Raw genomic sequence first — 14,835 nt, forward strand, 5'->3', positions numbered from 1 at the left:
TTCTTACATCATGGCCCTGCTCAATACTCACCCTCAGGAAGGGAACACAAACGGGGCGAAGAATTTAGATGGTGCCTGGCTAGCAGATAAAGTAGGATTTGGGGTCTTAAAGGCTTCTCTCCAAACAAGCAACCATTTAAGTGAGATGTCAACCAAGTCCACATAGAAGAAATATACCATCATCAGTCACCAAAGGATTGGAATCCATATAATCAGACATCAAAGGAATCCATATAATCAGTATCAGAGTGTAAATTCTGAGAATAAGGTATGCAGAAGGCAATGGATGACCGTGGGAGCCTGTGTTAATCAGGGTACACTAGAGAAACACATCCACAGACACTCATAAGTGTATAAGAAAGAACTTTATATACAAGAGCAATTGAACATTGAGAAAATATCCCAGCCCACTCCAGATCAAGTCCATAAGTCTGATATTAGCCTGTGTGTCCGATACCAATATATGAAGTTCTCTTCAGACTCATGGAACACATGCAACGATGCCAAATGCAGGAAGATCACAGGCCAGTGGGTGGAAAGTCTTGTGAATCCAGTGGCACTGTAAGCATCTCAGCACTGGTGTGGATCTCCTCCACATGGCTTCTCCAGTTCCAGGGCTCTAGTGTAGCTCCATGTGTCTTGTCAACAAGGATGAGTGTGTGTGTGTGTGTCCTGCCTCCAGCAAGCTGATTATCTCCTTAGCACCTCCAAATAAGGTCATCAAGCAGCAACCTGATTTACAGGCTAACCTCCACCTCTTCACTCTTAATAGTCTCAAATTGACAACCAATTATGTAACTACCACACAGCCCAAGATTCATTTGTGGAATTACATAGGAAATCAGTCCCTGGAGAACTAACTCCCCCTATGTAACATTGAGAGATGGGAGGAAAGTGGTCATTAAACAGAGTGCTTGGGAGAGAGGAGTATAGAAGATTAGAGGCATAAATCTGACGAACAGTTTGTCAGTAGATTTCCCCATACGATGCAGGCTGGAACTAATACAGTCTCCAAAATTTTCTGTATTTTTGTTTTGTTTTGTTCGGTTTTTGTTTGTTCATATTAGAGTGTATCTCAGAGCTGTTAGGTCATTGAAGGTCAGCTTCTGGAAGCTGTGCCACATGCTTTTCCATTTTTCAGTGTATGAAACCCAGGACTGATGAACCTATAGGGACAGCAAGTAGAATAAGGGGCGGGGGTGGGGTTACAGTGGTGGTAGTGGGGCTGGGACTTAAAAGGGATATGATGTCAAGGAGACAATGTAGAAAAAGAATGTTTGTAAACGGATGTGGCAGTAAACTGATTGTGGCAGTAACATTCTGTTTGATGTGATTGAAATATGGAATGATGTGATACGTGTATTTAATCCCAACTAATAGTAAAAGAATAATTTTCATAAGAATTTCTTACTTGAGGGCATACTGAGTCCAAGAGTATAAGCATTGTTCTTTTTGTTAGTTTTTTTAAGGATTGTGCTAGTGAGAGTACTACCATCAGTAGCTTGGTGGTACAATTTTAATGTAATGCTAAATAGGAAAAAGATAAGCTCTAAGAATGGCAAGCAAGAATGGTGTGGGAGAAATAACTAGACCAGAAGACAGAAAGACAGTTCAGGACAAGATCTTTTTCTTTGAACTGTATATCCTTCGCTTACAAAATAAAGATACTGACAAAAGTTCTTAAATCAAGGAGAGCACTGTTTAGATTTGTGGTGTAGAAAGATACGTCTGACAGCAATTGTGGAGGCCAAATTGGAGAAGGTAAGGACTAGAGGTAGAGGCATCATTAATAATGCAGTGGTTTAAGTGAGGAAGAAATGGATTTAGTAGAGTAGGATTGACTTTGGTCAATGAGTATGTGATGCTAAATGAGAAGGAAGATTCAAAATTTGGTCTGAGTCTATTACTTTGAATGATACTTTACTTTGGTGATACTATTAGTAGAGACAAAGAGTATATAAGTAATTTCATGTCTCATATTCTTAATTTTCTTTCCAAAGTAAAGAAAAAATATTCTGATTATGGTATCAAGTATCAGGGGATGTACATAGGGCTGTAAGTTAGGAGGAGATAGGATTCAAAGAGTAGGAGAAAAGTTGTTATGGATATTCCTTTGACAACGCAGAAAAGGAGAAGAGAATGAATGGGTAGAGATCTAAGTAGGAAGGTCCTGGGGACTTTCTATTAAAAAAAAATTTAAGTTGTTGAAACATAGATGTGGATAAAACTTAAAGAACATTGATAAAGATTATGGCAATTGAGAAGTGTGTACTTCTCATTATTTTGGTTAAAGAGAGGCTCAATATCGTTTTTCTGTATTTGTCTTTAATCAAATGTTCTAAAAGGGGTTATGTCAGATTAAATACATTATAAATTTTGTTTGATTGCTGAATGAAAGATTTAGTTTTATTTTTCTCCTGAAAGACTGGGTTCTCTTTCTTTCAGTTTCTGCAGAGCCCGTGGAGACCTCTCGATGGACAGAAGAAGAAATGGAAGTTGCTAAAAAAGGTGAGTGATGGTAGTGTATGTTTTCTAGGGCCTTTTTCAGGGTCACTAAAAAGTGTTGAGAAAAAACTCTTTCTTCTTCTTTTTTTTTTTAAAGTTTAAAAGCTCTTCCAAAAAGATAAATCATACTTAGAAATAAATTGTACAACCAACAAATGCTGCAGTGGCAAATGTGTTAACTCTATTTTGTTACTGGGTAAAAATAGAGTATTTTGATGTTTGAAACCTATAATTATGTACACCAGGGCTCCATAAGCTGGACCCATTTTTGAAGAATTTAAGATTCTCTCTACAGTACTATTTTGAACCCCATTTTATTAGAAAATAGCTGTGATTATAATTGTTTTGGAAGGAGTTCTCATTTTAAGTATGCATTTCTAGCACTTAGAACAGTGGTTCTCAACCTGTGGGTCGTGGCCCCTTAGGGGGGCCGAATGACCCTTGCACAGGCGTCACCCGATTCATAACAGTAGCAAAATTACAGCTATGAAGTAGCATTGGAATAATTTTATGGTTGAGGGGTCACTACAACATGAGGAACTGTATTAAAGGGTCACGGCATTAGGAAGGTTGAGAACCACTGATTTAGAAGCTACATTTAATAGAGTCTAAGTAATTCCTCAGTTTGCACTTAGTAAGTCATCTAATAATAAGCCACTAGAGAATTGTATATGATTTAGAGGAGAGATCGTGAACTCTGTGGACAGGCAAAGATCCGAATCCTATTTTATCACTTTCATAGATATGTGGCTTTGATCTTATTCCGGAACTTTTATGGGCCTTGTATTGTGCTATTGCTTTTTAATGTAGTGTAATTTGAAATTGAGCTATGGTTTTTAATTGATAAAGAACTAGTGGTTAATTTTCAGAGAGATCAGTCAGCTCTTTTGGGGTTAAAGAACCACCTGACACTTCTAGAGTGAAGTGACTGTGAATAGGTTGGCGTTTCAGTGCCATGTTTCAGATTCATACTTTGTCCTGAACATGTAACAGTGGCTTTCAAATCACAGATAAGTTTTACCAAAAACAAAGCGATTAAAAAACAATTTAAAGGGAACATTTATTTAAGTCTTAAACAAGACGAAGCCACATCACCCGGATGAAGGAGACTATTGGCGCAAGGATAGAATGGTGTCCAAGGGTCTGCTGGATACAGAGCTTAAAAAGGACATGGGCGGGCAAAGGAAACAAAAAATTTAAGTGTTCTTACTTCAAAATATTTCTTGTTTGAAGTTTGCTTATTGAGACTAGTAAATGTTAAATTTATATAACTTTTCAAAGTATTCACATTTATTCTCATCTGATCATTAAAACACTGAGGTAAATCAGTATGTATATATTATGGAGAGATCTTTTTTAGATGAATAACTTACAAATGACTGCGTAGACACCACTCTATGCATATCTTGTTCATATATCCGGTAGGAGTTGAAAGTGCTCTTTCAATATCATTATCCAAGGATGACCTATTTGTATCCGCTTTGAACAACTATAAATCATTAAATTTGCATGAAAAATTACTGCTTTGATATTCCTTTATCTAATGTATATATTGTATAGCTCTCTAAATTCATATTTCTTGTCTTTGTTCATTTATGTGTTGTGCATATGTGTACATATTATTTCATTAGAGAAGTGTCAGATTCCATAGGTTTATTTGTCATATGGTATCAAAGCGTTTAAAAATCTTATTTCTACTTGATTTGTTTTTAATGGATATTGATTGTATATTGACTGAAGATAACTCTTCATTATATAGCATTTATATTGCTAAATTTTACATTTTTACTTTATATTAATCATTTATATTGATTACAAATTAAGTTTATATTGATAATACTATCTCTAAGGATCTAAAAGTACCTGGAAACTCAGTTTAGAAGAGTGTTTAATTATTAGTATTATTATTATTGTGTCCAACATTGACCTAGCCCAGTGGCAGATAAAAAGTGAGAAGATTGAACCTTCCCATTAATGAGTATATTTTAAATTTGATGGAAAAATACACAGTCAATGACTATTGTATTATCAGATATTTAAATAAGTACCAGAAAATAATAGATGAATAATTGAAAACACTTTTATTGCTAGCATTATAGTGAATACAATGAGTTAGTTGATTCTTTCATTAATCTGCTGACTATTCAATTAATGTTTCGTCTGTTTTTGAAATGTAGGTCTGGTTGAACATGGGCGTAACTGGGCAGCAATTGCCAAAATGGTAGGAACCAAAAGTGAAGCTCAGTGTAAGAACTTCTATTTTAACTATAAAAGACGACACAATCTTGACAACCTCTTGCAGCAGCATAAACAGAAAGTGAGTATACTAGGAGTGGTGAATCTTTGACTTATTTACATGGAGCTCTTTTTTTGAGTTTCAAAGATTGGTTTTAAGAGAAATGCTTTGGTGTTTGCTGCTATTGGTTATTGCATTTACCTCTACAGGGCATGCCAGTTTTTGTGGCAGAGGTTGACTATTACTCTGTATATTGCCAAAGGGATAAAATTTCTATTTGTAGTAATGAGGATTCAGCACTTTTGAATTACTCTAGAGACTTGAAAATAAGGAGCTCGAGTGGTTCAAGCACTGGGCTACTTACCTCCATGGTTCAAACCCACTAGTTTCTCTGCAGGAGAAAGATGAGGCTATCTGCTCCCATAAAGATTTCAAAACCCTAGAAAATAGTTTTACTGGGAATCGACTTCATGGTAGTGAGTGGAGACTTAAGACTTGAAAATACATCAGCACTGAAGTATGTATTGAAAATTTTAGATGGAAATCTGTTGATTATCCTGAATTTGTTGATTTGGCATAAATTTATTTGTGAATAAGCTAGCCAGAAGAGTTGTGAAACCTGGCTTTTAGTATATGTGCCGCCGAAGCAAGCACGTGAAACCTGGCTTTTAGTCTAGTGTGTTTATGTATCAGCATTTTACTTATTTCAGCTAGGAAAAGGTTTGCTTTAGTCTGAATCATAAATAATTTAATAAAATTTACTCCTTCAGAATTCACGAAAACCTCGGGAAGAACGAGATGTATCTCAGTGTGAAAGTGTAGCTTCCACTGTTTCTGCTCAGGAAGATGAAGATATTGAAGCCTCTAATGAAGAAGAAAATCCAGAGGATAGTGAAGGTACCTCAAACATTAAAATTTTAGTTATGACACCTGCTACCTCAAACATGCGGTTTTCAGCTTTGTCATTTTACTATTCAGAAACCGCTTCATCAAAGAGCATGTTGGTGTTTTATGGATTAGAACTTCTGCCTTAAATACAATGAATTCCTTTCATTCTGTCAAAAAATGGTAATTATGTAGCAACTATCTAAACGGTACAACCAGAAGATTCTGAAACTGGTAGCCTTACTTAGACACTAAGTACCACCAGCATCATTAAATAGCCCATGCATATATGCCATTTTAAATATCAACTTCATTTAAAAAATTTTATTGCATTGAGTTTATTTTATATTTCTACAAAGATTTAGATACTTCAGTAAAAATATACCTAATTTCAATTTATGTTACTTTTAAGTTTTGTGGATTTATTTCTCTTATAAATTAATTGTTTCTGAAGTGGGGATTTTCATAATACTTTTAATGATTTTCATATGTTAAAGGTGTTTCTGTTTTGTAAGTGCTATTTCTTAGAGATACAAATAATTTTCTTCCTATTTGATTTTTGTTTTATTTTTTAATTAATCAGATTAAACTTGGTGTCTAATTAGAACTGTGTATGTTTTCATGTGTGGTTTCTAAGGAATTCTCACACCTTCCAAGAATTTTGGAAATAATAGATTTTGTTTTTGTGTCTGAGTTTTCCATGGTTATTATTGTCTTTTAAACTTTAAAAATTGTCTTGAAATGAGGATCGGCTTGGAACAGTAAATAAACAGAAGTGAAGTTTTGGAGAAAATGGAGGTCAGTGTCACAAAAGCAAAGAGAATATTCAGCTGGGATAATGTAAGCATGCTGCACGACATGAGACAACATGGGGCTCCAAAGAAGCCATCCTTGCATTTGATAGAGACTGGCAGCAAGTTTGGTTTTGGTATTTGATAACTAGTTTTCCCTTTTTTTTTTAAAAAAAAAGATCAATTTAATGGGGGCTCTTACAACTCTTATAATAATCCACATATCAATTGTATCAAGCATATTTGTACATATGTTGCCATCATTCTTTTCTAGACGTTTTCTTTCTATTGAGGCCTTTGATATCAGCTCCTCTTTTTACACACACACACACCACACACCCCCTCCACCCCCCACCCCGCTCCCGTGAGCCCTTGATAAATTATAAATCATTATTAATTTCATCTCTTATACCTACCACTCTCTCTCTTCCCCTGTGGTTTCTTAACCCTTCCTCTCCCCACCTTCCCCCTACCCTCTTGGTATAGCTACTCCCATTTCTGTTCCTGAGGGGTTTATCTAACCTGGATTCCATGTGTCATGCACGAGCTCTTTTCTGTACCTGTGTACTTGCTGTGGCCTAGCCCGCAGTGAAAGGCAGGATTGGGGTTATGATGGTGGGGGTTGAAGAAGTCTCAAGGAACCAGAGGAATATTATGTGTTACATCGGTGCTATACTTCAGCCTGGTTGACTCATCCCTTCTGTGAGGCAATGTCCCATCATGTACAGATGGGTTTTGAGTCTCTGCTCTGACCCCTCTCGTTCTCAACAATGTTTTTTTTATTTATTTGCTTGTTTTTGGTCTTCTGATGCCTGTTACCTGATCCCGTCGAAACTTCGTTATCGCACAGGCTGGTGTGCTTCTTCTGTGTGGGCTTGTTGCTTCTCTGCTAGATGGTCACTTGTTTAACTTCAAGCCTTTAAGACCCCAGATGCTATATCTTTTGATAGCCAGGCACCATCAGCTTTCTTCACCACATTTGCTTGTGCACCCATTTTATCTTCAGTGATCCTGTGGGGAAGGTGAGCATCACAGAATGACAGGTTGTTAGAACAAAATGTTCTGGCGTTGAGGGAGGGCTTGAGCAGAGAAACTCCAACCACTACTTCAGTGTATTGCCATATAAATATATTTGCCATGTGCCTATGCCAATACCTCTATTTTTATGAATTAATACGGTTCCATAAGTGCATGCCAGTTTATACCTGTATCCATAGCTTTGCTTCCTAGATCTGTTTCTTTTTACCTTCCTCCTTTCCCACCATCACACTCACCCTGCTTCTGCCTCTTAGTAATTCCTCTCAGCTAAATTGCTATTGCTCCAACACCCCTAGGATCTCTACGTCCTCTTCCTTATTGATTTTCATTCCCTAGTTGTTCCTCTCCCTGACTTTTAAATGTGAATACAGCCCTAGTTCAATTGGCCAATGGGAGCATGAAGGTGACCCCTGAAGGGAGAATCAATCCCTATGTCTCTTCATAAGATAATCTGACTTTATGAACCTCTTGGGCAATTAAAAGAGTTAAGTAAGAAAGATTGGAAACTACCAAAATGCTAATTTGCTCTTGTTCTAATTGCTCTTAAAGTTTAATTTTTTGCTCTAAAGCACTAGATGACACATTTGCTTGGTGGTTGGTGAAGGAGTAGGTCCTGGAAATATTTTTAGTCTTTTGTGGCTTGAAGAAGATACTTAAAAAGGTGCTTCTGTCAGATTAAATCATAGTTCCTACCATAGTTCCTGCCTTCCGATATATTATCAGTTAGCTTTCTATCTCTGTGTATGAATTAGAAATGAAGGTGGTCAAAATTTTTGTTAATCTTTCAGTATTTGGTAGCTTCTTTTTGTATCACAGTCATTACTCCTATACATATGAGACCTTATGACGTGTTGAGATACTCTTCTGATTTTACTTGTCTTGTTTTTGAAGCAGGAAGTCTCATCGTGCTCTTTTAAGTTCATATATATAACTGCCTACCAAGTACTTCCATTTAGATTCCTAAGAGTCTTCTCAAAACTACCATCCCACGGTAATTTTTCTGCTCCTTGCCATAGCTATCTACTTGCCTTCAGTCATTTTCTTCATTAGTAAATGGCACTTTGGGAATTCTCTCATAAATCTGTACACTGACTCATGACATGTGTTTGGTCAGTGTACAGATCTTCTCAGCTTTTTCTCAGAGGTAATATTTAGAATCTAATTGTGTCTTTCTCCATTGCTGCTATCCTAGATTCAAGGCATATTTGTTGCAGTAGTTCATGTTTTATTTCCTTGCTTCTCTTTGATTCATAGCATGTTTTTCCTTTGTTTTTGTTTTTTGACTCATAATATGTTTTGTTGTTGTTTATTTCCCCCCCCACAAGAACCAAAGTTGACTTAAATGTTAGTTAAAACTCAGACTTGTCACCCAGAAAGGTTGCAGGTATTATCACTTGACGGTTTTATATCAGTTAAGATGACTGTGTGACTCTTTCCTTTTGTTCTCTAATTGTGGTGTATTCTACTGGCCACACTTTCAATGTTGAACCAACCCTGCACTTCTGGAATAAATCCTAGTTTTTCTTGATGTATAATTCTTTTAATATGCTCTTGAATTCTCTTTTGCTGGTATTTTGTTGAGAATCTTCGCATCTGTATTTCTAATGGAACTGGTCTGTGGTTTTCTTGTGGTATCTTCAGCTGTTTGGTACTGAGGTAATGCTGGCTTCAGAGAAAGAGGGTCTTCTTTGTTTCTCCACATTAACAGGAGTTTGAAGAGGATTGGTGTCTCATTTCTTCTTTTAATGTTTGATGGAATTTTGTACTGAAGCCAGCTGGTTCTGGACTTTGTCGGAAACTTTTGATTAGTGGTAGAATCCCTTCCCTTGTTATGAAGTCACCATTTTGCTGGAGAAATGATGTTCTTAATACCCTGGTTTTCTTTCTTCATACTTCAGGTGGGTCAGATGCAAAGTCTCAGTTTCATTTTATGTTGGTTATTTGCTCATCCTTCTTTGTCAGCCTATGAAATTGTCGGTTTTATTGACCCCCCCCCCCAAAAGACCAACTTTGACCTTTTTGATTCTGTATTGCTGCTGTTTAAAAAAAAAAAATTTGTTTTCATATCAGATAGTTATTCATTGTCTGTTTCACAATAGTATGGTAGTATTCTGAAGGCTTATACTTTTATTATCTTGCTGATATATCTTCAGTACCTCAAAAAATACCTTGCACATAGTGGCCTTGTTAATGCATGTATGTATGTATGTATGTATGTATGAATGAATGAATGAATTTGTAGGGTTTTAAAAAATATCATGTGTTAAAGATACCTTTGTGTTATTTTGTTATGGAAGCTTTGATTATATTTTTCTATGCAAATGACATTTTTATAGCTTCACCATTTCCTGTTTGCTTAAGATGTTTCTGTATAACTCCTAAAATTATGCAAATCTTGTCATTAAGTTATCTTCCGGAAGCCGAAAAAAATCTTAATTTCATTTCATTATTTTTGTAGAGGGGCACGCATTTTTCTCGAAAAAACAGTTTTAACAGAGCCATTATTTTAAAATATTTTAAAAATCATTTTATTGAAAGCTCGTACAACTCTTATCACAATCCATCCATCCATCCATTGTGTCAAGCACATTTCATCATTTGTTGCCATCATCATTTTCAAAACATTTTCTTTCTACTTGAGCCCTTGGTATCAGTTCCTCATTTTCCCCCTCCCTCCCCCACCATCCCTCCTTGATAATTTATGAATTATTATTATTTTTTCATGTCTTACACTGACTGATGTCGCCTGTTACCCACTTTTCTGTTGTCTGACCCCCAGGGAGAGGTTTATATGTATATCATTGTGATTGGTTCCCCCTTTCCCTTACCCTCCTGGTATCTCTACTCTCATTATTGGTCCTAAGTGGTTTATCTGTCCTGGATTCCCTGTGTTTACAACTCTTATCTGTACCAGTGTACATCCCCTGGTCTAGCCGTACTTGTAAGGTTTAATTGGGATCATGATAGTGAGGAGGGGGTGTGTGGAGGGGGGCAAAGCATTAAGGAGCTAGAGGAAAGTTGCATGTTTCATCGATGGAATACTGCATCCTTACTGGCTCGTCTCCACCCCGCGACCCTTCTGTAAGGGGGTGTCCAGTTGCCTACAGATGGGCTTTGGGTCGCCACTCCGTACTCCCCCTCATTCACAATGATAAGATTTTTGTTCTTTGATGCCTGGTACATGATCCTATCAACATCTCATGATCACACAGGCTGGTGTGCTTCTTCATATGGACTTCGTTGCTTCTGAGCTAGATGGCCGCTGGTTTATCTTCAAGCCTTTTAGACCCAGACGCTTTTTTCTTGACAACTGGGTACCATCAGCTTTCTTCACCACATTTGCTTATACACCTACTTTGTCAGCAGTGTTTGTGTTGGGGAAGGTGAGCATCAAGGAATGCCAGGCTAATAGCACAAAGTTTTCTTGGCATTGAGGGCGTACTTGAGTGGAGGCCCAATGTCCATCTGCTGCTTTAATACTAAATCTATAAATACATGTACATAGATCTATTTCTCCATCATTATATATAAATGTGTTTACATATGTACATGCCTGTATTTAGACCTCTGTATATGTCCTTTGCCTCCTAGTTCTATCCTCTGTTTCCCTTTACTTTCCTCTTGTCCCACTATCATCTTCAGCCTTAGTAATTCCTCTTGGTTACATTGTCCTTGATCAAGCCTTACCAGGCCTTTTACACCATCCTGCCATTGATTTTAGATCACTTGCGGTTCACTTGTCCCTGGGTTTGTTAACACCCACTTCCTTTCCCCTGCCTTTTCCTCTCCCATGACCCCTCCCCCAGGAACTGTTAGTCTGTTGTTTTCTCCTCCAGATTGTTTATCCCGCTTATCTTATATAGATAGACCTTCAGAGATAATAAAATGCACAAGAAACAAGACAGAGCAAAACAAAGCAACAAAAGAAAACAAAACAACAACATCAAAAAGAGAAGCCTATAAATAGTTCAAGGTCTGTTTGTTGACCTTTAGGAGTTTTTCAGGTTGAGTCTGATGGGGTGCCAAGCCCTGGCCCCACAGTCTATTTTTGGTGTTCCTTCGTGATTTCCTGGCTCTGCTCCCTTGCTGTTCTGTTGCGCCCTCAGTGTTTCTCCTCGGTGTGGTGGGGTCAGATCAGGTGCAATTCCCGCATGTGTCTCTAGCGTGTCCCCGTAGCGCTATAGGTCAGTGAAGGATGTCGTGTCTTGTAGTGGGGCTGGCCCTGTGGTCCTCTTTGTGCACTGACTGCTCCAAGCAGGAATATCGTCCTCAGGGCTGGGGGGCCAGGATGTGCTCCACTCTCTCTTCCTCCCCCTTTTGCTCCTGTGTGCTCTGATTGGACATGTCCCTCTCCCTGAGCTGTAGCTTCAGTGCTGTCCGCTGAAGTGAATTCTTCTGGGGGGATGGGGAAGCAGCTGTTCACATTGTTGGGATTGGGGCCGGCCCCTCAGACGTCTCTTCTGGTTCCCTACTTCATGCCAGTATGTTGAATTCACATCTCAGAGCACTGGGTTGAAGTCTGGTCCCTCTTTCCCTGTTCCCTCTTTCCCTCCCCTTGAGTAGGTTAGTGCCCTGTTCCTCTGCTAGCCATATCCCCCCCCGCCCCCCTTTTTAGTTGGCTTCCCTATGTATCTCTGGATCTGGTCTGGCCCCTGCCATCCTCCCTGGACTTCACCCCAGGAATGTTTGTATACAGTGGTTCTTTCCCTATGCTCCTGTTGCATTTTTAAGGGTACCTCAGTGGACTCTGTACTTTTCTTTTTGTGCTTGGCTTACTTCACTTAGCATGATTTCCTTCAGTTCTTCCCATGTGGCAATTTGCTTCATGTGTTTATCACGGCTTTTATGGATGCGTAGTACTCCATTGTATGTATATACCACAGTTTTTAAATTCATTCGTCTGTTGATGGAAATTTGGGTGGTTTCCAACTCCTTGCAATTGTGAACGGTGCCGCGATGAACATTGGAGCACAGCTGTCTGGCCGTCTCTTGGTTTCTTGTCTCTTGTCTCTTCTGGGTATTTGCCCAGTGGGGCATTGCTGAGTCATATGGTAGCTTAATGTCCATCTCTTTTACATATCACCAAATTGATTTCCATAAGGCTATATATACCTACAGGTCCACCAGCAGTGGATGAGAGTTCTTATCTCACCACAGCCTTTCAACACTTGTTGCTTTCTGATTTTTTAATTGGGCTATCTTTGAGGGTGTTAAGTGGTATCTCATAGTTGTTTTAATGTGCATTTCTCTTTTGGCTAATAATCGGGAACGTTTTCTCATGTTTGGCCATTCAGATTTCTGCCCTTGTGAAACTTCTGTTCAGATCCTTTGCCCACCTTCTCAGTGGGTACTTTTTTTCCTTATTGTAAGCTTGCAAAGTACTGTAGATTTTAGTGATAAGGCCTTTGTCTGATGTGTCATTGCTAAAGATGTTTTCCCAGTTGGTGGGCTCTCTTATTACTCTCTTGGTGAATTCTTTCCATGTACACAGGTGTTTCTTCTTCAGTATATCCCACTTGTCAATTTGTGACTCATCTGTATTTGTGTCCTTCCCTATTTCTGATAGCCTGTGTATTCCCTGTGCCAAAGTTCTCAGGTTTGTCCCAGTTCCCTCATGATGACCCTAATAGCTTGGGGTTTTACCTCGAGGTCTGTGATCCATCTTGACTTTATTCTTGTGCATGGAATAAGATTAGGGTCTTACTTCATTTTTCTGCAGGTAAATATTCATTTTTCTCCAGCACCACTTGTTGAAGAGGGCATCCACTTCCCATTTGATATTTTTTGGGCCCTTATCAAAGATCAGTTGTCTGTATGCTGATGATTTTATTTCTGGGTTTTCAAGTTCTTTTCCACTGGTCCGATTATCTGTGATTATACCAATACCATGCGGTTTTGACCACTGGCTGTATAATATATGCTAAAGTCAGGTAAAGCATGACCTCTCACAGAGCCATTATTTTAAAGAGTTTAATCTTTACCTAATAATTTTAAAATACCACCTTTAATAAAGGAATCATTGTTTATTTATTTGAAGATCTATTCATGGATGCTGCCCATTGCATCTTTGGGTCATTTTGTCTATCCCTGTTTCGATTCCCAAGGCATTCTAATGATGTGACTTTAGGGTTAAATGTGCACATGTACTAACTTAGGAGAGATTTTAAGTTGTATGCTTTCCCAGTCTATTTTAAGAAAATCTATAATTTGGACGGAATGTATTACTGCAGTGAATTTTTCTCTGTTGTTTATGTTGGTAATGTTAGATGCCATAGCTCCCTGGAATGTCAGTCACATAACAGTAAATTGACCCTTTACTATTTTCTTGGCTTGGTTCTTCATGGGAATTTCTTCCATAAAGTCAGTCTCAAGGTGAGTCTGAATGGCCACCCCTATATAGGTCAACAACTGATTGCTTAACTGCTTTGCGGTATAATAATAGCCAAAGGATCCAATAATATTTTAAATATTAAGTAAGTTTAAGGTACATTCATAAGCACTCATTCATTTTGTAGTTCCATAATTCACTTTTATAGTACTGTGTGCCAGACACAGTTCTTGATATCAGAGTTTAATTAGCATAATACATATGATCCTTGTCTTTATGGTGTTTATAGCTTAATGGAAGAAATTATTTTCTTCTTAAAATAGATGGAGAAAGCTTTAAATCAGATATATGTGAGTAAATGTAGAATTGTAAGAGTAACCTGAACAGGTGCCATAAACTATAATAATAAAATTTCACTTTGTTAAAGAAGTCATAATCACTCTCATCCAGTTGATACTCACTCATAGTGGCCCTATAGGGCAGGGTAGAACTGCCCCTGTGAATTTCTGAGATTGTAACTTTCTATGGGAATAGAAAGTCCCATCTTTCTCCCGAGGAGCGACTGGTGGGTTTGAATTGCTGGCATTGCAGTTAGCAGCCCAACCCATAACCACTGCTTCTCCAGGACTCCTAAGGAAGTCAGAAGGTTCTATTTTTAATACAAATGATATTTGAGCTGATATACAAAGAAAATTAGGTGGAAGGACCTTTCAGCAAGAAAAAATAGTATGTACATAGTATGGTGACAAGATGCATGGGACAGTCCCCCAAATTTAAAAGGCGCATATGGACACTGGACCGCTATTCAAGTACTTCCTCAACACAAGAACACTTTGTTCTCATAACGCGGCCTTCTATGATGCTCACCTTTCCAACATGAATGCTGAAGACAAATGTGTGCATAAAAAAATGTGGCGAAGAAAGCTGATGCTGCCCTGCTATCAAAAGATTTAGCGTCTGGGGGTCTTAAAGGCTTGAAGATAAACGAAGCAGCCATCTAGCTGAGAAGCAACAAATCCCACATGGAAGAAGCACACCAGCCTGTGTGATCA

At 38.1% G+C, this 14,835-nt stretch overlaps 1 protein-coding gene across 6 annotated transcripts in view; it reads left to right on the top strand.

Moving 5' to 3' along the window:
- The window catches only part of NCOR1 (nuclear receptor corepressor 1), a 151,089-nt gene that overhangs the window by 73,067 nt on the left and 63,187 nt on the right, over positions 1-14,835 (top strand). For all 6 annotated transcript variants that reach the window (XM_045293367.1, XM_045293373.1, XM_045293372.1 and 3 more), the window contains 3 exons: positions 2,446-2,508; positions 4,683-4,822; positions 5,512-5,638. In XM_045293367.1, coding sequence (XP_045149302.1) covers positions 2,446-2,508; positions 4,683-4,822; positions 5,512-5,638 — 330 coding nt within the window. The remainder of the gene's footprint in view (positions 1-2,445; positions 2,509-4,682; positions 4,823-5,511; positions 5,639-14,835) is intronic.

The sequence above is a fragment of the Echinops telfairi genome, unplaced genomic scaffold (assembly GCF_000313985.2).
Source record: "Echinops telfairi isolate 266 unplaced genomic scaffold, ASM31398v2 ScPeMD7_2010;HRSCAF=2546, whole genome shotgun sequence".
In the NCBI taxonomy this organism is placed as follows: Eukaryota; Metazoa; Chordata; class Mammalia; order Afrosoricida; family Tenrecidae; genus Echinops; species Echinops telfairi.